Source organism: Notechis scutatus, chromosome Z, assembly GCF_049901735.1.
Source record: "Notechis scutatus isolate UNSWTSFEM ecotype Mainland chromosome Z, rNotScu1.2, whole genome shotgun sequence".
In the NCBI taxonomy this organism is placed as follows: Eukaryota; Metazoa; Chordata; class Lepidosauria; order Squamata; family Elapidae; genus Notechis; species Notechis scutatus.
This window is the reverse complement of record NC_142025.1, coordinates 140945892-140972793: the sequence shown is the minus strand read 5'-3', so window position 1 is coordinate 140972793 and position 26902 is coordinate 140945892. Positions and strand designations below refer to the sequence as shown.

The 26902-nt window shown below is 40.3% G+C and overlaps 1 protein-coding gene across 10 annotated transcripts in view; it reads left to right on the top strand.

The window, feature by feature from the left end:
* The window catches only part of STX1B (syntaxin 1B), a 175810-nt gene that overhangs the window by 63362 nt on the left and 85546 nt on the right, over nucleotides 1–26902 (top strand). For 8 of the 10 annotated variants that reach the window (XM_087946757.1, XM_087946754.1, XM_087946759.1 and 5 more), the window contains 8 exons: nucleotides 776–850; nucleotides 7209–7308; nucleotides 9181–9255; nucleotides 11462–11535; nucleotides 13624–13732; nucleotides 16990–17063; nucleotides 19062–19199; nucleotides 21446–21556. In XM_087946757.1, coding sequence (XP_087802883.1) covers nucleotides 776–850; nucleotides 7209–7308; nucleotides 9181–9255; nucleotides 11462–11535; nucleotides 13624–13732; nucleotides 16990–17063; nucleotides 19062–19199; nucleotides 21446–21556 — 756 coding nt within the window. Of the gene's footprint in view, nucleotides 1–775; nucleotides 851–7208; nucleotides 7309–9180; nucleotides 9256–11461; nucleotides 11536–13623; nucleotides 13733–16989; nucleotides 17064–19061; nucleotides 19200–21445; nucleotides 21557–22233; nucleotides 22428–26902 lie in introns of those variants that run through there. The other 2 variants (XM_087946758.1, XM_026683506.2) reach the window with 2 other exon arrangements.

Sequence of the window (26902 nt, the reverse complement as noted above, 5' to 3'; positions counted from 1 at the left end):
ATTAAGAAGCATGAAAATGCTTGTTTTCAAAAATTAGGTTTTTCAGTTGGGTGCCTTAGCTATGTGGGGGGAAAAGCTAATTATAATAATATTTTCAAGTCATGAACACTTTAATGTGATTTCACATGATGTGAGGGCACTATCATTTTCTTGAAAGATTTTTAAAAAAACAAATGGCCCATATTTCATGAGATTTATGCAACAAGGGAAAAATCTTAAAAGAACCCATTATCACAATATTTCTCCTTGCATGACATTGTTAACTCTATTATTTTGGGGGGGTGATTTGGGGTTTGTGTGTCATTCTTTTTTGTATATGCAAAAAATCATAACATCACCCTGAAGATGTTGGTAAATTTAGAGAAATCAGCAGATTCTACAAGTGGTGTCTATGTGTGCAGTGAAGATTTGAAATATATTAAAGAAAAGGAAAGCAGAAAATTGGAAATATTAGCCAGAAATTCTTCACAGAATTAATTCCTTGCAGGGAAAATAGAGAAAACAGCTGAAACCTGCAAATTGCCATAAACATTGTTAAGCCTGAGAGGACAATATTCTAATTTGATCCAAAGTTTTAAATATTCTTCTTGTGTTTCTGTCTAGAAAAATTGGGATTTTACTTATTGCTCCCAAGAAGTGGCATTTGATTTCTTAACATTTACTCTAACACTATATTTATAATAATTTGAAACAGGCAAGAGAGCAAGGATCAGTGTTGCTTTTCAGGTAGAGACCAATTATGATCTAATCTGTATCAATTTTATTTCTTGGATAGGCCAAAGACAGCGATGATGAGGAAGAGGTGGTACATGTGGATCGAGACCACTTCATGGACGAATTCTTTGAGCAGGTAAGATGAAAGATAGGCTTGAAGGTTTTTGCAAAAAAGATAAGGAATTCAGAACTGAGTCAAGGTATTCACATTGGGCATTGCAGTTCTTATGTAGTTTGTTTTTATTTAACAAATTTGTCAGAAATGTCTTTTTCTAACAACAATTAATATTTCAGGAGATTACCCGTGTGTGTGTGTGTGTGTGTGTGTGTCTATCTACCTACCTACCTACCTACCTGCCTACTTACCTACCTATCTTTTATAATTATGAGTTCACTGCTCATTCAGTCCTATCAAAGAAATAAGACAATTCATTTCAGAGTCATAAATGTATTTTAGATTCATACCTCAAGAAAGCAATAGGCAAAAGAAAACAATTGATCAGATCTGGATTTTAAGTTTTAGTAGATGGAACTTCCCTGTTCAGATGCAGGTTACTTTTGAACATAGACGAAAGTAGACTGCTCTGCAAGCCTCCCAAACAAGGGTTACTAGCTGGCCACTGTTAGAGATAGCTTGGTTCCAGGCTGTCAAGATTTTAGTTGAATATTCCCAGGCTGTTATTTATCATTTATTTGGTTTGCATCAGAGACTGAAGTGGATATGCAAGGCCTGCCTCAGACAATGCTTATGGCTTCTGAAATGAAACCTGGGTTTGGTCATATATTTTTCAACCTATAGGTAGTCCTAAACTTATGACCAGTCACTTAATGGCCAGTTGAAGTTACAACACACATCCCCATAGCAGCTTATGATCTGCTTTGAAGTTATGGTTGCTATGCCCTTTCCCTAGTCACAGGATTCTATTTGGGGAACTTGGCAACTGGATCAACTTTAAAGAGATTTGTTGCCTCTCATGGTCACATAACCATGATTTGCAATGTTTTTGACAGTTTCCAGTATTTATTTCCAGTTTCTGACAAAAAAATCCCTTTGAGGAAAATCCATTTGCTTAAGGACCATGGCATTTGCTTAACAATCACCCCAAAAAGGTCAAAAAATGTTATGGCTCAGCTTATGACCATAATAATTATCGCCGTAATTGCAGACTCACAAAGTAAAAAGAAAACCCTGGCCTCATGAGAAGTGGAAGCCACAGCTGTAAGAATCCATAACTTTTAATTCTACCAAATTCTGTATTTGTAGCTTGTGACAGCAAATAAGTGAAGTAACTATTATACTGCTAACTGGGAACATATCCATATTTGGCTGTTTCTAAAAACTCACCCGCATTAAGCCAGTCCGTCCTCAAATGGCAGGTATTTAATATGCAAGAGCATCTTTTAATGGTACTGTGCAGCCTCTGTAATGCACAGGTGCTGGAGATGGAGAAATGCAGGGTTAGGAACTGTGAAATTGATGTTTGCATGTCTGGTCCTTTCCCCAAAGTACATCAGTGATTATGTTCTGGAGTCTTACAGTCTGGAGAGATCTTGCTCTTTGAAATTACATCATAGGAGCAACGGGTTGTTGACCTGGATTTAGGCAAACAGGCCTCTCAGTCTCATACGTGGCTCACGTTAGGCTAAGGTGTCAAATGCTGATTGGATCCACTAAAGTTTGTGTCAAGTGCACCATGGAAGGAAGCCCCTGTCGGTGCTGATGTAATGATTCGGTTGAAAGGTATTGATAAAAGAATGCTGCGCGGTCTGAGCAGAGGCTGAATGTTTCAGGACCTTGGTCAAGGCTTCCTAGAATCAGCTCCCAAACATGGGTCAAGTCCTTTCACACTACCCTCTAGTGATGAGTTAAGGTTACTGCCACTCTTTAACAGAAGAAACCATGTTGAGCTTTTCAATCATCTGAAGGGCCCAAAGGTGGTTTTTCAAAAGACAGTGGGACTTTGTTTTTCTTTGAAGATATTTTGCTTCTCATCCAAGAAGCTTCCTCAGTTCTAACTGAATGGTGGAGGATGGAAGGATTTATATTCCTTTCAGTAAATTCTTCCATTCTCCACCATTCAATCAGAACTGAAGAAGCTTCCTGGATGAGAAGCAAAATGTCTTCAAGGAAAAACAAAGCCCAGTTGCCTTTTGAAAAACCACCTTTGGGATAATCATGACCTGGATAACTGAGAATCTCCATAGACAATAATTTGAAGGAAATCTGTAAATATAACTGACAAGTGCAAATTATCGACAAGTGCAAAAACTATCTACTTGGAACCACCAACCATCACTTCCTTCTCCACCACCACTCCTTCTCCCTTTTGCATTTATATTTTGCTTCTTTACAGATGTGTCTATGGAGATTGTCAATTATCCATGTCATGGTTGTGCTTTTTCCAAAAGGCAGCTGGACTTTCTTGGTTTTTTTTTCCTCTTTGAAAACATTCTGCTTCTCATTCAAGAAGCTTCTGAACTGAAGAAGCTTCTTGGATGAGAAGCAAAAGGAAAAAAAAACAAAGTCCAGTTGCCTTTTGGAAAAAGCATCTTTGAGTTTACAGCTTCTTGTTTTGTTTCTGGGTTTCTTCAAATATGAAGAGAACTGTGTGGATGAAAGGATGGACTGGGGTAAATGGGAAGGGGAAAGTTAATAATGGATATGGATCCATTTCACCATAATATTACTTGCAAGGGAATGCAACCTTTACAATAACCCATTTCTCAGTTCAATGGTCCCTTTCTTTCCAAATGGAATAGAAAAAGAAATATACAACAACAACTTACAACCACAATTGAGTCCAACATTTCTGTTGCTAAGCAAGACATTTGTTAAGTGAACTTTGCTTAGCCTACGACTTTTTTTTGTATAGTGGTTGAGTGCATCACTGCAATTGTTTAGTAACACGGTTGTTAAGTGAATCTGGCTTCCCCATTGACTTTCTTGTCAGAAGGTCGCAAAAGATGATCATGTGACACTGCAATTGTCATAAATATGAGTCAGTTGCCAATCAGTAATTTTGATCACATGACCATGGGGATGCCACAATAGTCATTAAGTGTGAAAAACATCCATAAGCCATTTTTTTTCAGTGCCGTTGTAACTTTGAAAGGTCACTAAATGAACTGTTGTAAGTCGAGGACTACCTATGCTTTGCAAAACCCACATAGTTTGTTCATATGGTATCCACAGAGATGCTCAAGAATGCAACCGTCTCTTGGAAAAGTTCTCTTTTTAGTCTGATATTGATGTGGAAGAATAGAAAACACTTGTTCCCCCCCCCCCCCATTTTACCATTTTAAAAACCTGATGGGGCTCCAGATAAGATCCCCCTATTGAATTGGAGCTCGCATCTTTGGGGCACCCACAGTGAGCATCTTTCAACAATAAACCTTCCTCCCAGTATGCATTTATGATCATTTATGAGAATAAGAACCACATTCTAGAATCCACTTTAATAATCCCAATTCTAAATATATATATCAGCCTTCCTCCACTGGATGTCGCCTTTTGATGACATCAGCAGCCAGCTTGCCTCGGCCTTCCTGATTTTGGTATCCCCAGGGTCCTGCTGCCCACTGTTCTTCTGAAGGAGGCACAGGGTTTCTTATCTCAAGGCAGATGGCTTGTTCAAGTTAAGGAGACCTCTTAGTAAAAGGGCCCTTGCATTCCCAGCGTACACCTGGGAGAATTACACACCCCTTCACTCTCATCTCCTCCACTAAGCCAAGGAAGGGATTGTGTGCGTGTGTTTCTACAAATGATCCGAACAGCCTCCACCACTATAGGCATGCAATGACCACAACCGAGCCCAGAATTTCTATTGCTAAGTGAAACAGTTGTTAAGTGAATTTTGCCCTATTTTACGACCTTTCCTGCCAGAGTGGTGAAGTGAATCACCTCAGATGTCAAATTAGTAACCTGGCTGTAAAGTGAATCTGGCTTCCCCATTGACTTTGTTGGTCAGAAGGTCACAAAAGGGAATAGCCTGAGCCTGAGACACTCATAAATACACGACAGTTGCCAAGTGTCCAAATTTTGATCAAGTAACCATGGGAATGTTGCGATAGTCGTAAGTGTGAAAAGCGGTCATAAATCATCGCTTTCATCCAGGTCACCAAAGGTGCTTTTTTCAAGAGGCAACTGGACTTTCTGTTTTTTCTTTGAAGACTTTTCTCTGAGAGAGCTGAAGAAGCTTCTTGGGTGAGAAGGGGAACGTTTTCAAAGAAAAACCAGACAGTCCTGTCGCCTCTTGAATAAAGCACCTTTGGGGCGATCAAAAGTCACTTTTTCCAGGGCCGGTGTAACTTCAAATGTAAATGAACTGTTGTAAATTGAGGACTAACTGTTGTTTCTTTGGGCATTGGAATGTCCTCTGGGGATAAAAATGATACCTGAGCAATTAATTTTAGACATTTGCCTATAAAAGAAATATATATTGGTTGTGTTTCCTGCATGATGGCTTATGAGCAGTGAAGCAGCACTTTTCTGCAATTTTGTCAGTGGTGGTATACTACCGGTTCGGACCGGTTCGGTCAAACTGGTAGTAAAAAAAGAAAAAAAAGCCTCTGATCAGCTGACAGAAGGGAAAAAAGCCTCTGAGAAAAGCCGGGCTCTGGCACCTGCGCTTTTCTCTTCTTTATCCTCTCCGCTGATTGGCGCTGCAGCAGGCCTCAGCTAGTGTGCGGGAAGCTGCATGCGTGCAATCGGGATCCCACTGCTAGAATTGTCCTTTCTTACCTATCGAGGACCTGTATACTGCACAAGTCAAAAAGAAGGCTGTGAAAATATTTACAGACCCCCTCACATCCCGGACATAAACTGTTTCAACTCCTACCCTCAAAACGACGCTATAGAGCATTGCACACCAGAACAACTAGACACAAGAACAGTTTTTTCCCGAAAGCCATCACTCTGCTAAACAAATAATTCCCTCAACACTGTTCAACTATTTACAAAGTATGCACTACTATTATTATTAATCTTCTCATCGTTCCTATCACCCATCCCCTCCCATTTGTGACTGTATGACAGTAACTTTCTCGCTTGTATCCTTACAATCTATATTGACTGTTTCCTAGTATGATTTGTTTATTGTACCCTATGACATTATTAAGTGTGGTACCTGATGATTCTTGACGAATGTATCTTTTCTTTATGTACACTGAGAGCATTTGCACCAAGACAAATTCCTTGTGTGTCCAATCACACTTGGCCAATAAAAGAATTCTATTCTATTCTATTCTATTCTATTCTATTCTATGCTATTCTATTCTATTCTATTCTATTCTATTCTATTCTATTCTATTCTATCGGAGGAGAGTATGAAATCTTGTTCTTGGTGGGCTACCATCCGAAGGAAACAGGGAGATAACTTGCAATAGTGGGACCTGCTGCAGAGGAAGGCAGACAATATATCACCCCAATCTAACACTTTTTAAAGCAAGTGTCCCCAACCCCTTCTTCCCCCCAGGCCATGAACTGGCTCTGGTCCGCAGCGTGCCAGAAACTGGGCCGGGCAAACAAGCAAAGGCCCATCTGCGATATGAAGGCAGCACATGAAACCACGCCTCCTCCCATCCACGGAAAAGCCTCTCCACCGAACCGGTCCCTGGTGCCCAAAAGGTTGGTGGGGGGGGTGGGGGGGTTGCTGTTTTAAAGATACTAGGACTGCAGTTTTTCAAATTCCTAGGCCAACATGGCTGACTCAGGATTGAGAAGGTTGCAGTAAAGAAAGACAATGCTAGCTGCAGTTGGATGGACTGGGCCTGTCCTGATCTTTTCATTTCCTGACTTTGCAATCAGCTTCAAGTCTTGGATGACTCTGGCTAGATTCACAGCCTGCTTTATGCCATAATGTACAGATAATCCTCGTTAACATTTAGTGATTGTTCAATGTTACAAGGGCACTGAAAAAGTGACTTATGGCCGGTCTTCATACATATGGCCTTTATAACATCCCCATGATCACATGATCAAAATTTGGATGTTTGGCAATCCACATGTATTTACAAGGCTTTCAGCATCCCATGGTCATGTAATGGCCATTTGTGACCTTCCCAGTTGGTTTCTGATAAGCAAGTCAGTGGTAAAACCAGAATTTGCTCAACAACTGTATGATTCACTTAACAACAGTGGCAAAAAAAGTTTCTAAAATTGGGCACGACTCCCTTAACCACTGTCTTGTTTCCCAATGGTTGTGATCATAAGTCAAGGACTAACTGTAGTCTATTTGATTTTATCTTACAGTGTTTTGCAGATGCAGCTATCGTGACTCTCATTATTTCTGTCTTTATGAATTCAAGCAAATGTTTTTTGAACCAGCCACTGCTGAATAGTATGAACCCAGGCTCTGATTCTTAAAAACCCCAAGGGAACTCATCACTTACAACTCTGGTAGCAACTATGAAAACCTACGCCTACCCTAATTCCTAAGGTTTAAAGCGAGCCATATGAGCGAGAATTGATGCATGCTTCTGTGTTTCTTGTTCAGGTAGAGGAAATTCGTGGCTGCATTGAAAAGCTCTCAGAAGATGTGGAGCTGGTGAAGAAACAGCACAGCGCCATCTTGGCTGCTCCCAACCCAGATGAGAGTGAGTGAAAACACAGACCCAACCTCAGTGGTGGGATTCAAATATTTTTACCACCGGTTTTGTGGGCGTGGCTTAGTGGGCACTTTGCACAGGCTCAGAGGTGTTTGTGCAGGCGCCAGAGGCGTTCTAACTCACCTCCTGCAAGCCTGCACGATCCCGGTCACTTCAGCAGCTGCCACGTGGCACTCTTCTGTGCCACGCAAAGCAGCTGCACTTGAAATTCAGGGGATAAAGGTGAGTATGGGAGCCCGGGCAGGCGGGTGGGCCCAACAGCAGAGCGGTGGAGAGAACCAGTTTGGTCTCCGCTGCTACCAGCTCTGCAGAACCAGGTCGAACCAGTAGAATACCACCACTGCCCAGCCTCTTTAGCGGTCCTTGCATATGCATCCTCAGCCGCTCATACATACACTCTGGAGATGCCCAGTGTGCTTTCACCAGTTCCTGTGGGAGGTTGGAGGTAGGGACTGCATGTGTAAGGCCATCATTTCAACCCTCTCCTCCAAATTGCTGGAAATGTGGCCGCAAAAGACAGTCACTGGGGTTAGAGAGCTGGAACAGCTCCTGTTCAAAGAAAGACTGCAATGTTTGGAACCCAGGCAGTGGGTTAGATGAGACAAGATGAAGGAGTATCCCATCATGCAAAATTTGAAAGGGAGGGAAAGCTTTTTCTCCTCTTCTCACAAGGCTAGCAATGGTGTCACTCACAGAAGCTTCAGGCTGGAGATTTAGAATCAGTAAAAGGGTAGATATGAGGATGAATAAAGGAGAATATTTGTAGCGCAGGGTTGAAATGAGAGATCCTTGGTGCTCTCTGAGCTTGCTTATTTTCTTGCGGACATTTCATTACCCTAACTAGATAACATCATCAGTGTTAGTCCTGATGATGTTACCTCATTAGGGTAATGAAATGTCTGCAAGAAAAGAACCAAGCTCAGAGAGCACCAAGGATCTCTCATTTCAACCCTGAGCTACAAATATTCTCCTTTATAAGTTAACAATCACACATTCTCCTCAAAGTTCTGGCTGCGCTAGCACCCCAACAGTCACACAATCATGATCCAGATGCTTGGCACCCTGCTCACACTTAGGACGGTTGCAGAGTCCCATGGTCATACAGCCAATATTTGTGACTTTCCCTGCCAGCTTCCCACAAACAAAGCAATGGGGAAGCCAGCAGGAAGATTGCAAGTCGCTCTGGTAAGTCTCCCCCACCAGGCAGAAGTCACCCCAAGCCTTGCCTAGTGTTTTGTTGCAACAGCCCCTTACACAACCCTGTGCTCTCCCACCACGTGGAAGCAGCAACTTCCCGTCAATTTCCTTGTGAGTGCCTGGAACTTGCACCTTCCTGCCAACTTTCTCATTGACTTTGGTTGTTGGAAGGAAGTTGCTAGGAGGTTCTTAACAACCTGCAAATCTTACTTATCAAGCAATGGAGACTGTCAGGATTGCTGTTACATAGTGATGCGGTCACATGAATTTGGACTTTATGAGTGTATCACTTAGCAGTGGAAATTCTGGTCCAAATTACCCTCATTAGCCAAGGACTACCTATGCTCAAACTGGGGTTCTCTGTCATCAAGTATAGTGATGGCCACCAATGTAGGTGCTTTTAAAAGGAGACTATTTTAGAGGGCATATGTCTTAATGGCTGCTTATTACCTCTATATCACAGTGAACATATCTTAAATACCAAGTTTTGAGGAGTGTCAAGAAAGAGGGGATACCTCTCTGTACCAGGTTTGTGAGTTGAATGCACGTGATTGACCACTGAGGGACGCAGAATGCTCGATTAGATGTCTTCTTGACCTGACCCAGCATAGTTTTCTTTGGTTTTTAAGCTTCAGCGTCTTCTTATTGTTTTTCATCTTGCAGAAACTAAGCAGGAATTGGAGGACCTCACAGCTGATATCAAGAAGACGGCCAACAAGGTGCGCTCCAAGTTAAAAGGTAAGAGCTGAAACTGCAGCTTTATGTCTTTTTTTTTGTTAGCATAAAATGTGTTTATTGGGTTTTCAATGAAGTGAGTGACTTAATAGCATTATAATGAGTCTTAAAATTGCCTTTTAAAGTCAGCCACTTTTACTTCTATCTTGAATTATTGCAAAGAAAAATACATTGATCTGTTAGTAAAGTTACAAGGAGTTACATTCAACCTTCTTGTACTCACCCACCTATCCTCCATAGAGCTTCCTAGCAGCACCTGCATACCTGCCCATCCTTCATAGCGTCTGCCCACAATCCCAGGTACCCGTCTTCACTACACTCACCACCTATGCCCCATAGCACCTGCCTGCAGCATCCACACACCTGCCCAGAGCCCCTGCCCATGTCACCTGCATGCTCACCTATAGCTCTCTGCTAGCCTGCTTGTCAGAGACACCTACCTCTTCCCATGCCATGCTCCCAGGAAGTCCTTGGTTAATTACTTATGCAGTCCTGGGGTTATGACAGCTGTTGGACTGTTGGGATTGCTGTTGCTAAGTGATATGTGATATGTTTTACGACTGCATCACTTCGTGATGGAAATTCCAGTCCCAATTGCCATTGTAACCAAAGTACTACATGTATGCATTTTACTTTCTCACACAAATATTTGTCCAGTTAATTAGTTTGTTAGGTTTGTATGTTGCTTTTCCTCCAAGAACTCTGGATAATATATTTTGTTCTCCCTCCTCTGATTTTTATTCCCATAACAATTGTGGAAGGTTGTTCTGAAAGGTGGTGACTGGTCTGAAGTCAGTTCAAAACTTATTTGGATTCGAATGTGAATTTTTGTGGTCCAGCATCTTTTATCCAGGCCTTTGGCAAGGAAGAGTCCTGCACTTCATCATGCTTGGCATCTTTTATCTTTACACTTTATGTTTTAATGATTTGGTTGTAATTTCTTTGGTGGTTGAGAGCATCATTGAGACAAGTTTAAACAAAGTCTATTATGAATGTAATAACAAGTTTAATGAGTTTTTAATACATTTTAATTAATTAACAATCATAATTGCTACAATAAACTGACTCTTGAGTTACAAACCTAAGATAGTTTGCAAAGCTTCAGTTATATTATCACAGCAAATGATGATTGATCCTCAGTTAAGAGAAAGAAACGCAGAGGTGGAGTTGAGTGGACGCAGCCTAGAACCCTTATGTGTCTACAAACATTTCAAGTCCAGTTGCCCCCCCCCCCCAAATTCCATTGATTCTTCTCGAATGGTAATTTAGTACTGACCATTAGTTGATTAGATTCTTGTATATAGGTGTTGAGCAATAAATCTTCTTAACTGGAACTTAACTATGATTCTGATTTTTTGTGCCTGTCTTGACCTAGAAATTTTCACAACTCAGTTCATGAAGGGATCAGCTAGATGGAAACACTCTAAACTGCAGGAGGATGCCCTAGTGTGCACAGTAAGGAAGATGACCTTGACAGAGATATGCAGACTCTATTACCTAAGCAAAGCAGGCTAAAAAGTCTTTTTAGATTTAGAACATCCCGATAACATTCAGAAGTAAGTCAGACAAGACACTTCTCTAATTCAGTGAAACATAAAGAGGAGGTGCAAAACAATCAGACTTGCAAGGTACTGTTATTCTAGCCAATCTCAATAAAAGTAGTTTTAGACATCCTATGAAGTTGATTTCATGCTGTACTACTAGGTGGAGAAGACCTTGGGAGATAGGGGAAAGAGATGCTGCCTAATGAATGGTCAGATAAGAGACAGCATAGACTGCAGCTGCAAAACAGGTAGGGCAAAAGAAGAAGCCTTCTATAAAGGAGACGATGGAGAATCGTACTTTCAAACTTGCTAAAGTGATGTCAGCCTTGCTGTGTAGACCAGACAGAAAACAACAAGATAAACTAATTTGTACTATCTTGTAAAGTTTCATTAATAAAACTTGTCCATTTTTCAGCCATGACCTTTGTTGTCTGTAATCTGACTGTTCTCTAGGTAGCATCTATCCTATTGTTTCACAAGGTCTTTCCCATGTACTATTGCAGCCTGTCTTCTTCTAGTGGGACTGACACCTAGCCTGGGGGGCTTCATCTATAGCTCATCAGCTCACCATTAAGGGCAACAATTCAAATTTCTGTTTCACTAATTCACTGGTCTTTCATTTCTATACTACACCTCTGATTCCTTATCTATTTTATTTCCTCCAGCGATTGAGCAGGGAATTGAGCAGGAAGAGGTGCAGAACCGATCCTCCGCCGACTTGAGAATCCGGAAAACACAGGTACTCACCTTGGATCTTCTCAAGTGGCTGCTTTTTCGCTTTGTGTTCTTTTCTTCATTTTCCTATTTTGTTTTTCCCATAATCTTGTTTGTGTTAGTTTCTTCATTGGAATTTAGGGATTATTTTCCTCTTTTCCTTTTGAAACAACTTCTGAATTGGGCAGAGGTGTGTTTTTTTTTTTTTTAAAAGAAGATTGAAATGAGCCTCTGATTGCAGAATTGAGGCATTGGAGTTATAGGGTCTCCAAACTGGTCAACTTTAAAACCCGTGGATTTCAACTCCCAGAATTCCCCAGCTAGCCATGCTGCCTGGGGAATTTTGGGAGTTAAAATCCACAAGGACACCCCTACTGTAAATAGAGTGTTCCTAACCCCTTACAATCCTTAAATCTCTCCTTCCTTGCCTTCCTTGCAAATGACATGCTGGGTGAGGACAAGCGTGGTCCTCAAGCCAACATAAGTTGGGTATCCTATGTTAGAAAGGACAAGCTTTATATTGCAGCCGTGACTTTGCCATCTCTTTTCCTCATTCAACTCATGATCCCAACTACAGCTGCTACCCAATAAACAGCGAAAATTAATTCTTTGAGCTGATGATCAAGGAGAAGAGCAGGCTGAGCTGGAAGGCGAAGTTAAACATGTCATTAATTTGGAATCAAGAGACAGATGCGAATTCTAGTGCCAATTAAAATTTGACCTTTAATTGACCAGATTCTTGTGTAAAGGTAGCAGTAATAAACTCTTCTGTGGATTGAACTCAATAAATGCTCCTGATTATTTGCTCCTGAAAAATGACTTTTCTCAGACAACCAAGCTTTATATATTTTCCCATCTGATTATCTTACTATTCTAAATTTCCTTGATTTGGAATACTGTCCCCAGGGTGCACAGTGCTGTTTCACTCTTAAGAGAATATCTTATCTAAAGCAGCAGCTGCCTATGACAAAGATTAGTAATGTTTTGGTTTTTTCAGCAACACATATGTGAATCCCAAGTTATGATGTTAATAATTAAAAACTGCAGTCATGTTATTAGGATCCTTGGCAAAAACAGTTCATAATCAGTTGTTCTAGCCAATGTCTTTATGTCAGGGAACTGCGCCGGTGCCTTCCAAATGAAGTCAGAGACGCTGGCACAAACTTGTAGTTTTAAATGAATGCATATATTTAACACCTATATTTACAGCAGACAAGGTAATCAGGTACAGACTAAGATCATGAGATAAATCATGAGATAAATCACAGAACAGAAAAAAAGGTGTGAAAAAGGGAAACTCCCCCTTGTCATCCAGCAACCAATCATAACATAGATTGCCTCATGCAGGAGCCCGCACTGTCCATCAGTCAGCTACAACTGTGTATTGTGGCCCATTACAGAATACACTTTACTGGTCCACCTATTAAATTAAATATCTTAACACTTTAACACTGAAACTGTAATGCCACACATGTGGTCTCTCTCCTTCTCTTTCCCCCACAATTTTCTGGATGTTTTTTTTTCCTAGTAGAAATCTTCTTCTCCCTTGAAACTACTAAATCTATGTGTGGGTTTTGCTTTGGGTTGTTTGGCTTGTTTTTGTAATCACTTCCCTTGCTTAGCTAAGACCAATTTCCATGCTTTGGCTCTATCCCCTTCCCTCCTTTAAACATTACAGATGCAATTGGTTTTCAAATTAAGATTTTTTTTAAATCTGGAAAATAGCTGATCACAGATTTACACCTCAATCATACTTTGGCACATAGAATTTGACACAAAAAGATACACAATAGAAACCCCAGTTCCCTTCCTTTAGGTTTCAGTGGAATAAAATCTTCCTTGAAACAGAGGACGAGAGAGGCTTTTTAACCTTCAGCAGGATTATATCTATCTCTCTACATGTATCCTTCCATCTGTTCATCCCTTCATCCATCCCTATCTATCAATCAATCATCTCTCTCTCTCTCTCTCTCCCTGTATCTATCAATCAATCAATTGATATCTATCTATCTATCTATCTATCTATCTATCTATCTATCTATCTATCTATCTATCTATCTATCTATCTATCTATGCTTTGGCTCTGTAACCATATCCTCATTTTCTTCCCTAGCATTCCACCCTATCTCGCAAGTTTGTGGAGGTGATGACAGAATACAACACAACTCAGTCTAAATATCGAGATCGATGCAAAGATCGTATCCAGAGGCAGCTGGAGATAAGTATGTCTGTTTACCTTTCTAAGTGTTTAGCTAAAAAAAAAAAAAAGGAGTCCTAATGCGGTGCCTTTGAAAAAACAAACACATCCCTCATTTTCTTCTTAGATGGTAAAATATTAAATGCACTCCCCCAGAAGAGATTGATCATGCAGGTTGGAAGGGGACGGGGAAACCTTTGTGACATTAGTTGTAAGAAAGATGAGAGCAGCACACGAATGTTTCTGCTACTTTTCCCAAAAAGTTTTTTAATTTTTTAATTTTTGCACATCTCTATACGTGAGCAACATGGTTCCAGATTATAACACTTTTACATAATCATACTTTCATTTCCACCAATCTTATATAATATCATCTCATATCATTATCCATTTTGCTTATCTTTAAATAAATTTCTATTTTATATTTCAATTCATTAATTCAATATCAATATCATTTCATCCAAATATAGATTCCCAGTTCTTTATCCCCTATTATTTCCATTTTTAGCTTACCACCTATTTTATTTTACATTACACATCATTCTTGTCCTTAATTTTCCCTAAACCAATTATATAATAAACAATCTAAAGAAAAGCAAGAATAAAACAAAATCAATATATTTAGGATCCCCTCAATCTATCTAATTTAATGATTCATTCCCCAACTTTTAAGCATATTAACACTAAGTAATCAATTGTATATCTTAAGACATGTATATTTTAAGGTATCCCCCCCTTAAATCGCTAGAATGACTTCCTAATATATCTCATTTCATCTTAACTTTTCTTTTAGTCTTTAATAATCATATTTTTTCCTTTTCTACTTAGCCAAAATTTATATATTTTAATACATTTCACTTTTCTTATAATCATTAATCATATTTTTTCTTCCTTACCACTTATCCAAAATTTGTCTATATATTTTAACACATTTCCATTCCCCTGTTTTATTCCTCCAATATAAGGGTTCCTAACAGCATAATTCATATACAGATACACACACACACACACACACACACACACACACACACACACACAGAGAGAGAGAGAGAGAGAGAGAGAGAGAGAGAGAGTTATATAATCCTAAAGTAATTTTCAGCAAATTTTAAACTAAATGCCAATAGACATTCCCATGTAGTATCCCCCTTATACAATCCCTAACCTTTATCTCGAAATCTCGTGACTTTAACATTCCTTTTAATTTTGGCTAGGTTTCCCTTTTCTAAATTTCCCCAATCTTTCTTTATTTTCCCTTCTGGTTCTATTTTTAATTCCCTCTGCCCATCAGTCATGTTCCCCCCCCTTTTCAGTTCTCTTTTTGGAGTTTCTTCTTGTATATTCCCTCCTCCTCCTCCTCCTCCTCCTCCTCCTCCTCCTCCTCCTCCTCCTCCTCCTCCTCCTCCTCCTCCTCCTCCTCCTCCTCCTCCTCCTCCCTCCTCCTCCTTCCTCATCATCATCTTGGGTGTCTTATATCTTTTATTTGCTGTCTCTGTTGTCAATGTCTCTTTTAAAAATCTTTTTATGTATTTTAATAATGATCCTTGTTCTCCATATTCATCAAGACTGCTATTTTCCTCTCCTAATTCGTCCTCTCTGAGGTTCCTTTGTTCTTCAAGATGTAACTCCATTACTTTACTCAGCATTATCTCGACCAGATAATTATAATTATCTCATTTTTTCTTTAAGCATATGTCTCACAGTTTGGAGCTCCGATTTAAATTCTTTGCTTATTTCTTCCATTTCTTTGATCTTTTAAATTATTCTTTATTTTATTAAAAGTCAAGTTTTTCTATTATAGTATTTGTTAAAAGTCTCCATGTATCTCACGTTCTCTTTCTTCTGTTTCCTTATCACAATCAACTTCCAACAATCCCAAAGCATTGCATTCTTTTATATTTTACTATAATCTCCCCTTCTTTTTTATGAGCTTCCAGGGATCTTGTTTATACAACCGATAGTTTCCCATAGAGAAATAAAAGAAGGAAATCTTGAATCCTTAGATGGTGTTCTATATCACTTTCTTCTTAGAATTCTTTTATTTTAAATCACTTTTCCATAGTATTAATATTATTTCCATAGTATTTAATATTAGTATTAATATTAAATGTTATCAGTTCAAAATCCAGCATTTTATCTAATGCCTGATTACTGTCATTGGAACAATGTTATATATTGTTCCAAATTTAGTCTCTAATTGTATATAATTCTTTTATTTCCGGTTCTTTCTTTACCTTATATTTTCCTCTTATTTCTGATTCGCCGCTACCACTCTTTCAAACGAGGGCTCCTTCTCTCAGCTTTTTTGGGGTATTCAAAAAGAGTATTCAAAGTCTTTTATCCAGTTACACGCCGCTCACCACTTCTACTCTCCAGCTGGCGGTCTCCCCCTCTTCCCCCCACTCCTCTGAGTTGGGTCAGAAGGATCCGGTCCTTTAAGGATCCCTCCAACAGGGTAAGCACGGATCAAAGCCGTGCACAATTGCGGTTCCTGGTCCGTTGTCGACAAGAACACCACCGGAAGTCCCCGAATGTTTCTGCTTCTGACATGAATAAACAAACAAACAAACACATAAATAAGTACAGAGTGGAACTTACAGAAGAGAATATTTGTAGCTCAAAGTTGAACTGTAGGGTCCTTCGTCCTCTCTGAGCTTGGTTGTTTTCTTGTGGATGTTTCATTACCCAACTATGTAACATCATCACTGCTGTTGATTGTAATAAGCGAGTGAGCCCATCTTTGAGGGAGATGGGCAGTTTAGAAACATGAAATAGAAATACATAAAAATAAAAATAAACAGGAATCAAACTCTACACTGACTAGCACTGATGATGTTACCTTGTCAGATAATGAAATTGCAATGTTGCTAGTCTTCTGAAATCTAGCAGATGAGGTACTATCTAGAGCTCAAAAGGAATTTTGAAAATGCCTCCTCCCAAGTCCTGCAGTTGGTGGGATCCAAGTGAACAGATCTAAAGTGAGCCCCTTCTGCAAAATTTTCTGAGTCAGGCAGGACAAATTAGGAGATCCAAATGAGATCTGTTTTCTATGCCAATTCATAGCAGCATAGTTTCTCCTTGTATTAGCCATTGATGGGAAGCTCCCTTTTAGAAGTGATGGTTTTAAATACCTTAGAAACAAGCAGAATGAAACACAAATTCAGGCATTTCCTCCTTAACCAGAGGGGCAGTTTGGGAATTAGCCCAGAAGCAAGCTGGATCTTATGAAACTGCTATATCACACCACACAGTTGTTCCTCATGGCTCTGTTTTTCCTTCTTGCAGCTGGCAGGACAACAACCAATGAAGAGTTAGAAGACATGCTAGAGAGTGGAAAGTTGGCGATTTTCACTGACGATGTATGTATCTGGGCCCCCAATTGGCTTTCTGTTCTCTTGGGGTTAGTAGAACAGGTTGAATATAGCCTGGAAAGCATGTAGAGTTTCAAAGATGGATCTCCCATGGTTGAAAGGTGGCTGCAATAGCAAGCTCTCAAAGAATTTGTAGACACTATGAATAAGGATGTAAGAATAGCTCTACTGGATCAGGTTAAGGCCCATCATAGCCCAGCATTTTGTTTCTTCTGTTAGGCAACCACAAATCCTTACAAGGGATGGGATTCAAATTTCTTAACCGGTTCTGTGGGTGTGGCCTAATTTGTGGGTGTGGCTTGGTGGTCATGTGACTGGGTGGTCATGGCTTGTATGTAAATATTATAAATATTGATGTAAATATTGATTTTTTTTATTAAAAAAGAGCAACTTTTACCAAAAAGCAGGCAAAGCAGGCAGGCAGATTGAGTTGTTCACAGAATCACAGATTCACTTAGAGATCAATCTATCTCCAATCAGCTACCTGAGTCCGTCACATAAAATTTGCTTGCAAGCAAACTCACAAAACTAACTCACAATACGCCATGTATGTAAATATTGAATTTTTTTATGAAAAAAAGACCAACTTTTACACAAAAGCAGGCAAAGCAGACAGGCAGATTGAGTTGTTGACAGAATCACAGATTCATTTAGAGATCTATCTCCAATTGGCTACCTGAGTCTGCACTGGAAAGTGGAAGCTTCAGTCCTAAGGAAGGTTCGGCTCTGCTTTTAGATTAGCTGGAAAGCAAGAAATCCAAGGATTTCCTGCTTTCTAGCTAATCTAAATCTCCTGGCAGAGCAGAACAACTGATAGTCGGGGGGAAAAAGAAAAAAATAGCAACTTACCAAACCAGGCAAGTTGGATGGCTCGCATGCCAGGTAATGAGTGAGTGGGCGGGGAGGGGCGGGGTGGGGCCAGCCAGTAGAGCGATTTGCAGGTTCTCCAAACTGCATGTGTGTGCAGCGTTTGCAAGAAATCAGCTGTGCCGCCTGGACAGCTGACACGCGCTGCACACGGGTTGAAAGTCCTATTGTTTCCTGCTTTTTCAACCTCAGCTGTGCCGCGCAAAACAGCTGAGGAGGGAAAAGCAGGGAATAAAGGACATGCTAGAGTTGGGACAGGTGGGTGGGCCGAACACCAAAACGGTTCGGTGTCAGTTGCTCTTAGCAGCTACAGGTTCTATAGAACCGGGCTGAACTGGTAGCATCCCACTCCTGGTCCTTACAATCAGGGGATGGAGGCATGTCCTCTTCTCCTTTCTTCTCCTCCGGCAATTTGGAGCCATTGTGTCTCTAATTCAGGGCTAGTGTTGAATTTCCAAGACCAACAGCCCTTGACTGACCTTTCCCCCATGAGCTTACCCAGTCTTCTTTGAAAGCCTACCAAATTTGCGACCTGTGGTAATGACTCCCACAGGCAAATTACATGTTATAGAAGGAGTGCTTTCTCTTGTCAGTTCTGTCCGCTCATCTTCCTTGGATGACCCCTGGGTTTAGCATTTGAGGAATGGAAAGACGTCTTTTCTTTGACCAGGTTCTCCATCATGTGATTTGGTGGTTGGAATCCAGTTGCCAGAATCCAAGGAAGTGAGGGAGATCTGGAGGGGGGGCGGGAGGGGGAAGAGAGCAGGACAGAAATATCCCACCATCTGCCTATAAGAAATTGTTCTTCTATGTACACTGTTATGAAAATGCTGCAAAATGTGAGAACGTGTTTCTCTTTTTTAAAACTATTTTTTGAAACTTTGAATCAACAAATTTTAAAAAAAAAGAAAAGAAAGAAATTCTTCTTCTTCCTCCTCCTCCTCCTCCTCCTCCTCCTCCTCCTCCTCCTCCTCCTCCTCCTCCTCCTCCTCCTCCTCTTCTCCCTCCTCTGTACTAGTGTCCATGTCAGGCAGGAACAATTGTTGGGTTGGTACTCACTGCTAGATTTTCTCCTGTCTTCTAATCATGCCCCACACGGTGTGGTTTGTTTTTTTCCAGATCAAAATGGACTCACAGATGACGAAGCAGGCCCTGAATGAGATTGAAACCCGGCATAACGAGATCATCAAACTGGAAACCAGCATTCGGGAGCTCCATGACATGTTTGTGGACATGGCTATGTTGGTCGAGAGTCAGGTACGGAAGGCAAAGGTAGAAAGTGATGGATGGCAATGTTAGGTTATCTTTCAAGATCATCTGGACTTCTCAGTGTGTTCAAAGACTGGTGGAAACTGTGGAAGAGAGGGCAGAACAAGAAATTGGACCAAATAATTTCAGAAACACCCCAAAAATTCTTTGGTCACTACAGGTCTAATACCAGGCTATTCCTTTAAAAACCTGCACAATATTGTAGCCAGGTATCTCCTGCACTGCACTGAGATCTATTCCTAAGGCAAATGCTCATTCTTGGAAGTCAGGTGTTGGCAAGTGGTGGATCAGCTTTTATCATTAGTGGGACCCACCGGTGACTTTTTTTTGCCACCAGACCAAAAGCCAAAATGATAATCTTTACATTTTTATGTTTTAAAGAGCCAAAGTCCTTTAACTTTATTAATGTTAACTTTAAAAATTAGTTTATGTTAACGAGTTCTTTAAGTACTACATCTTAAAAATCATTTTAACACTCTTAAAATATTGTTCTTGTTGATTTGGATTCTTTCTTCTTCTGTACTATTATTTTATTTAATTTTGTCTTTTTGTAATCTAATTCATTCTCATATTCTTTAATTATATGTTTTTTGCTGAGCTGTTCCAGGAATGTAGGATATGTACAGGTAGTCCTCAACTTATGACCACAATTGAGCCCAAAATTCTTCTTGCTAAATAAGGCGATTGTTATGTGAGGTGTGCCTCATTTTATGATATTTTGCCACAGTTGTCAAGTGAATCATTGCAGTTGTTTTAAACAAATTATGCAATCTTCAAGCAAATCTGGCTTCCCCCATCGACTTTGATGGTCTGAAGCCAATGGGAAGGTTACAAATGGTGATTATAAGCCCCAGGAACCGTCCAGGTGTCATAAATATAAGCCAATTGCCAAGCACACTAATTTTGATCGTGTGACCACAGGGATACTACAACAGTTGTAAGTGTGAAAAACAGTCGTAAATCACTTTTTTCAGTGCTGTTATAACTTCATATGGTCGCTAAATAAATGGTAAGTTGAGGACTGCCTGTATTTCAAATCTATATGTGAAGGATTGATACACTGACCACCCACTCTTCTGAGGCCATTTCTGCGGGAGCAGTTTGCAAAAATTTCTGATCATTATGTGCCCAAAATTTTATTATCTGTATGCAAGGGATGTTATTAGCAGGTTTGGAAAGCATTCATCAGTTTGTAGACTTCCAAAATCACCCAGAGAGAGCTTAATGAGGAGTAAGCATTGTAGATGAGTACAGAATAAGCTGCCTCTGGTAGATAGAGTAACAGGGAATAGATTGGAAGATTTTGAAGAAATATGCAGAACAACATTCATTTGCAGATTCTTCACAGAGTGATGAGACAAAGAATGAAAATGGAGTCACGGGGGACTGCTTCTCTGCCCCTGTCAGCCAAAACTGATGCAAAAAAAATTCACTGTGGGATTGTGGTTTGGAGTCATAACCATCAACATCACTTCCTAGAATTCAACCCTTCCTGGAAGAAGCAATGTTCCTCTTTCTCCTCCCCACACTCACACATGATGGAAAGCTCTGCTTTCAATTCTCTGATGAGTGGAGGTCTGCAACAAGCCAGTGCTGAGAAGAAAGAGAGAAAGAGAAGAGAGAGAGAGGAGAGGCTGAGGAAGGGAAGAGAGAGGAGAGAGGAGAAATAGGGAACAGAGAGGAGGGAGGGAGAGACCAAAGAGGAGAGAAGGAGAGAGAGGAGAGGGAGGGAGAGAGAGAGGAGAGAGGGAGAGAGGAGAGAGGGAGAGAGAGAGAGAGAGAGAATGAACTACTAAACCAGCATAACGGATGAACATAACAGATGAATTACAATGTCTATGGAGTTTCTCAATCATCCAGATCATGATTGTCCCAAAGGTGGCAGAACTGAAGAAGCTTCTTGGATGAGAAGCAAAACATTTTCAAAGAAAAATACAAGAAAGCCCAGTTTGCCTTTTGGAAAAAGCACTTTGGGACATCTCTGAAGTACAGAGAACTACAGAGAACTACATTTATTTATTCAGTGAATAAATAGGAAGAAATTAAACCTTACAGAAAGGATTGGCCTTCCATAGATTCATATTCCCCATTGGCTGCCAAACTGAGGGATGGTTAGCCTTAGCGTACTTAAGATAATGTTTTGTAGGCTGTTCCTATGCTTGTTGATAATATCGATCCACTCAAACTTGAGCGTACAACTGGTCTTCCCTTGACTGCTTTTCCTCTCATTTCAGGGCGAGATGATTGACCGCATCGAGTACAATGTTGAGCACTCTGTGGATTATGTGGAAAGAGCCGTCTCTGACACCAAGAAAGCTGTAAAATACCAGAGCAAGGCTCGAAGGGTGAGTAAGTGGGTCTGATTATCAGAAGAAGCAAGGAATTGGGGAATTTGGGTAGCCGGAAAAGGGGATGGTACTTTCACTTAATTACGAAGGTGTGATCTGAAGATAAGATAGATGGGAGGGCTAAAAAGTTAAGGAATAAACAGGAGGTCAAAGAAGGACAAGGAAATGGAAAAAAAGAAATAATGTGAAAAGCAAAGGAGGTTTGGATGGTAATCCAGCGGACCTTGGTATGGAATACATACAGGGAGAAATATTAACTTTTTATATCTTGGGAATGAATTGTTCTGCAAACCACCAGATCACTAAGTAAAGCGAGGTGAGGAGAAGGAGAATGGGTTGGCCTGTTGTTTGCTTACTGAGCCATTTTTAAATCACAGATTGTAGTTGATAAAATACAAGGCAGGAATCTACTCAAGTGAAAGTGTTTTCTTCCTATGGTTTACCTGATTATTTTTATGTGCCAACCTCTAGGTTTCAAATGGTGAGCCTGTCATAGTAGCATGATGAAAACACCTTTTGGAGGTCAATCTTCGTAGATTTTATCCCAAGCATTACTAATACTTCTTTGTCTTTCCCCCCCCTTTGTCTCTCTCTTTCTTTCTTTCTCTCTCTCTCTCTTTTGCATTCTGTTCTCTTTCTCTGTCTTGCTCCATGGATTTTCTTGGGTAATGTAGAAGAAAATAATGATTATAATTTGTTGTGTGGTTCTTGGTATAGTACTGGCCTCCACCATTGGGGGCACTATTGGGTTGTAAATTAAAGCAAAAAATATTAATAATATAATAATAATTTAAAAATTGTACATGCAGTGGATATAACAGCACATGTTCCAGCTACCTATAGATAAAAACAACTTTATTGGGTCAGCAAATCTAAGTTTGTTGTTCGGCATCCATCTCTTCATCCATTTTTACTCATTTGCTGGGCACCAGGGTACCACCCAGAATATTCAGGTATTCTGGGCCTCATCCAGGGCCTTGTCACGCTGTCCTTCCCACGGCACCATGGTCCAAACTATGTGATTCCTGCCTGCCCCACAGACTTTTCTCCCCTTTCATCTCAGCGGTTAACCCCGTGGGAAGGAATGGCTCATGGTCTTCTTTTCCTATGTGGCAAGGGAGAGAGCATAGCCATGAATCAAGCATTCATCTTTGTCAGGCCATCATTTACAATACAGAGAGGTAGGAGAAAAAATGCAAAATACTTTAGTACTCCACTGGTATATCAAGCACTAGCTTAAGGCCACAACCTAGTACATTCCTCTCCCCCGGTCATTTAAACGTCACATAGCAGTAGTGAAATGCTCAGATCACCAGTCCTTGCTGAGGGAAAAGAAAGGGTTATCCATACCATCAACCAATGTTGATCTTTCTTTTTTCATGAACAAAATGGGATACACCCTGTGCTGGTGGTCCTTGGGGCAACATAGCACACGATTTCCAAGAAGAGGTGTTTTTTTGTTTTTGTTTTTGTTGTTAGATTCAGACTTTTCAGAAATGTCAACGTTTTCATTTGTAGGTACCTGAAAAAAAAAAAATTGAATCAGTTCTCAGGGCACAATCTACTCCCCTGCTGGCACCCTCTTCCATATGCAGATTTTTGCTGCCCTAGTATAACCAGCCTCATCTCCTTCCCTTGGCAGGAATCTGCATTAGCTCCAGGGCTAGCTAAGCCTGATGACACATTGAAGGGACCAACTCAGTTCCTCAGATATCAAGGGATGCCATCATCTTTGAGAACTCTTGTAACTCAATTTCCCAGGCGCTCTCTGTGGTGGCTCCCATGATACGCAAGGTGGAATGCAACTCTGGGAGACATTGGGTGCACCCGTTTTTTCCCAAAGAGTGTGCTTGAGCACCATTTGCAAGATTTAGCAGATAGATGACTACGGTGTCTGTTAAGCAATACTGCAACCATCTGGTTTATTGTGAATGAAGGAATGGAAATTTCAGCAGTTTCACACCGAGTCCTCAGGATAGCGAGAGCATGCTTTACAATCTTATCCAGAACACTAGAGACTCATACATTTAAGATTTAAGAAACAGTGATCATGGCACCCAGTCAAACCTTGGACATACTGGTATAAATTTCTGAATTTCTGCTAGTTCAGAATAGTATTGCAAGGCCATATTGTACTTGTTCCAGCCTTTGCACCTAGGGGCCAAGGAATAATTTGTTTCACTGCTGTCTGACTATGCAAGAAATTAAACAGAAATTAAACCCGAACACAGCCTTCAATACAGATCCAAACCAGATGTGATGTCACTCACTTAGATTGACATGGTGTTCATGTTTTTTTAACACCAATAGAAGGGTGGGATGACCTAGGTCAGATTAAGACTGGGAGGAGGTTAATGGAATTGACATTTATGATATTTAAGCTTGTTAAAGTGCCAGAAGGAATTATGACCTGGACTTTAGGAAGAAAGGATTTCCCATTTCAAATGCCAAGTGTGAGGATTCTTATGAACCTCACAGGAAAGTTGGATGTCTTCTGCCCTCTCGAATAGATCCAATAGAGTTCACACTGCTCTCTCTGCCTTTAATCTTTTAAAAAAATGTTTATACCAGGGTCACCCACACTGACTAACATCAGATCCAGTTTGGTTTCTCGAGGACCAAAAGAAGTAGCTCTGGGCTACGATACACCTTCAGAAATATAACAGGTGCAGGAATGACTTACAACTTTGTTTTGGGTTTTTTCTAAATTCCTTTTTTAAAAACAAACAAACCTTCTTTGCACATTAAGAAGTATAAGTTTTGCCTTCAGCTAATTTTCTCCTAGTTGGAGCAATTCATTCTCTAGAGGCCCTACACCATGTGATATTTTTGAGGCTGCCATTAATTCCAGAGTAACTGAAAAATAGGTCAGGCCTTTTGGGGTTCTGATGCCAGAAATCAATGAAAACTTTAGAAACTCTTTGTTTTCTGATAACTCATTAAACTTGACAGTGTATGATTGCTATGTATTCTTTCATAAACAGAGACACAGAGGAAGGCCTGCGGCCTCTGTTGTTTTCACAGCAAAATATAATGGCCACAAAGGTATAGGAGTGATCCATTGATTCCACCCCTTGTAGATAGATCCCAATAGATCAACTAGAAGGTGCTGCTTCATATATTATGACAACTACTTGGCACCATTAGGAACCATTCCTGATTGCCTGGGTGCTGGTAAGGTGCCATTTTTCTTTTATTTTTACTGTGTGTCTGCCCTTGTGTGTGTGTGTGCCTTGACAGTCTTTGCATTTAGTCAAATAAGGAGGTAAATGCTCAGCCTTGCACTTTCCAAGATGGAAAAGAAGGAATGCATGTTTGCATCAAGCAGGTGAAGGAAGGAAGGAGAGATGGGGAAGAGGAAATGAAAGGAAAGGAGAGAAGAAAGAAAAAGGAAGAAGGAAAGGAAGGAAGGAAGGAAGGAAAGAAGGAAGGAAGGAAGGGGAGGGGGAATGGAAAGAAGAAGAAAAGGAGAGAAAGAAAGAAATATGTTCCCTTCAAGGTGGTTAACACACACCCCCCCCCCTGTGCTAGTTTCCTGTGGAATTTTTCTTCTTCATTCCACTATCTCCCACTTCCTTCCCCTTGAATCAACTAAATGCTAAAGTTGGCTCTTAATTCCAAATACATGTCAACATAGGTTTAAAATCTATTGTGCCTATTTCTCCACCCATCCAGCCTTTCTTCCATGTTCCTTTTTTCATGAATGGAGCATCATTAGCTCCGCGAAGCAGCTCCTCTATGCAAGCAACCTGTTAGGGCAGTGTTCTCCTGACCTGAGGCCACCAGTTTGGGAGTGGACTGTGCCACGGGATTTCGCTGCCTGTGGAAAATTTGAGGGTTTTTCTTTCATGAAAACAAGAACAGTTCTGACTTCCGGCTAGGAAAGGGAGATCTTGGATCATCTTTAGGTCTTTTTGTGCTCCTACAAAATGTAGCTGATGCAGGGACAGACCCAAAGCCCGGTTTCAAATCCATATGCACCTCAAAGCACCCTGTACAATACAAACACACACATTAAGTCAACATAGTCAACTATTGCTAGTTATGTTATGGTACTCCAAACAAAAAATAGTCAGATATGTTTATACAAAGGAACCTCTGTGCTTTAAAACAGTGTCCCACAAGAATCCTTCTTCTATTACTAGAACGGGGGGGTGGGGGGGTGTGTCTCTAAACTGGGCAAGTTTAGAGACTTGGGGAATTCTGGGAGTTGAAGTCCAGGTATTGCCGAGTTTGAAGGCTGTTAGTTGAATATCCTAAGATGATCCTCCCCAACCTGGTGCTCTTCAAACACATTGGACTTTAATTCCCAGAATATCCAAGTTTGGACTACAGTGCTTGGGGTTGCAAAGTACTAAAGTTCAATATGGCTTGAAGGCAGCATGTTGAGTTAGGCTGTATAGAGTGAATGTAGTATGAAAGAAGGAAGCAATCAAAGGGAACGTGACTGATCCTTGCTAAGTAGTCTGCAGTGGTAGGAAATGAATCCCTTTCCCATTGGCCAAAGGCATTACTGCAGTCATTTATTGTGCCCCTTTGTAACATTTAATGAAAAGAGATATTTGTCATACCAGGATGACACAAGGTGTGATGCAAATCTGCCAGCAACCTTAACATCAGTATAACTATGCAGTAATTTCATGGAGCATGTTTATTCCTCTCTTTATAAACACCGAGAGTCATTCTTAAATTGTTTAGCGATGACTTAAACATCGGTCATTTCCAGGTTGAAATGTAAGGAGTGTCTGTATTTTCGATGTAATATGTCCACAATCACCACCAGCTATTGTTTAATATAAGCAGTGGATGTGTTACAGAATTGTCATTTTGAAATTCCTATGTAACAACAAAACAATCGCGCTAGCACAATCATAGCAGCTTGGAGATGTGTTTATACAGATTATTCCATTTCTTTAGGATCTTGTAGGGCAATTCCAATGCATGCTGTTTTCTTATCTTTGTAAAGTTTTCTTGAGCGTAGCTAAGAATGAGGAAGACCAGCATGAATTGTCCAGCATGAATTACTGTTCTGGACAGTTTTTGTTGGTAAGTAGGTAATTCTATAGAGCTTCAGTGTTGGCAGTCTAAATAAACCCAGTGCAGAGATGAGGCTGAAATTGCATATTTTTAGTATAAGGTTGATTAGGCAGAGAAAAAGTATTAAAACATACAGAGACCCCTGTAGACTTTAAAACAGTGTCCCAAAACTTTGAAGCTTGGTAACAGAGTGCCCATTAAGTCATTTCTAATAGAACATTAAGATGTTCCTAGTTCAAAATCTGGTTTGTTTGAGGAATTTTTCAACAGTAATCAAAAATATAACCCAGCTAAGTCAAAATAGAT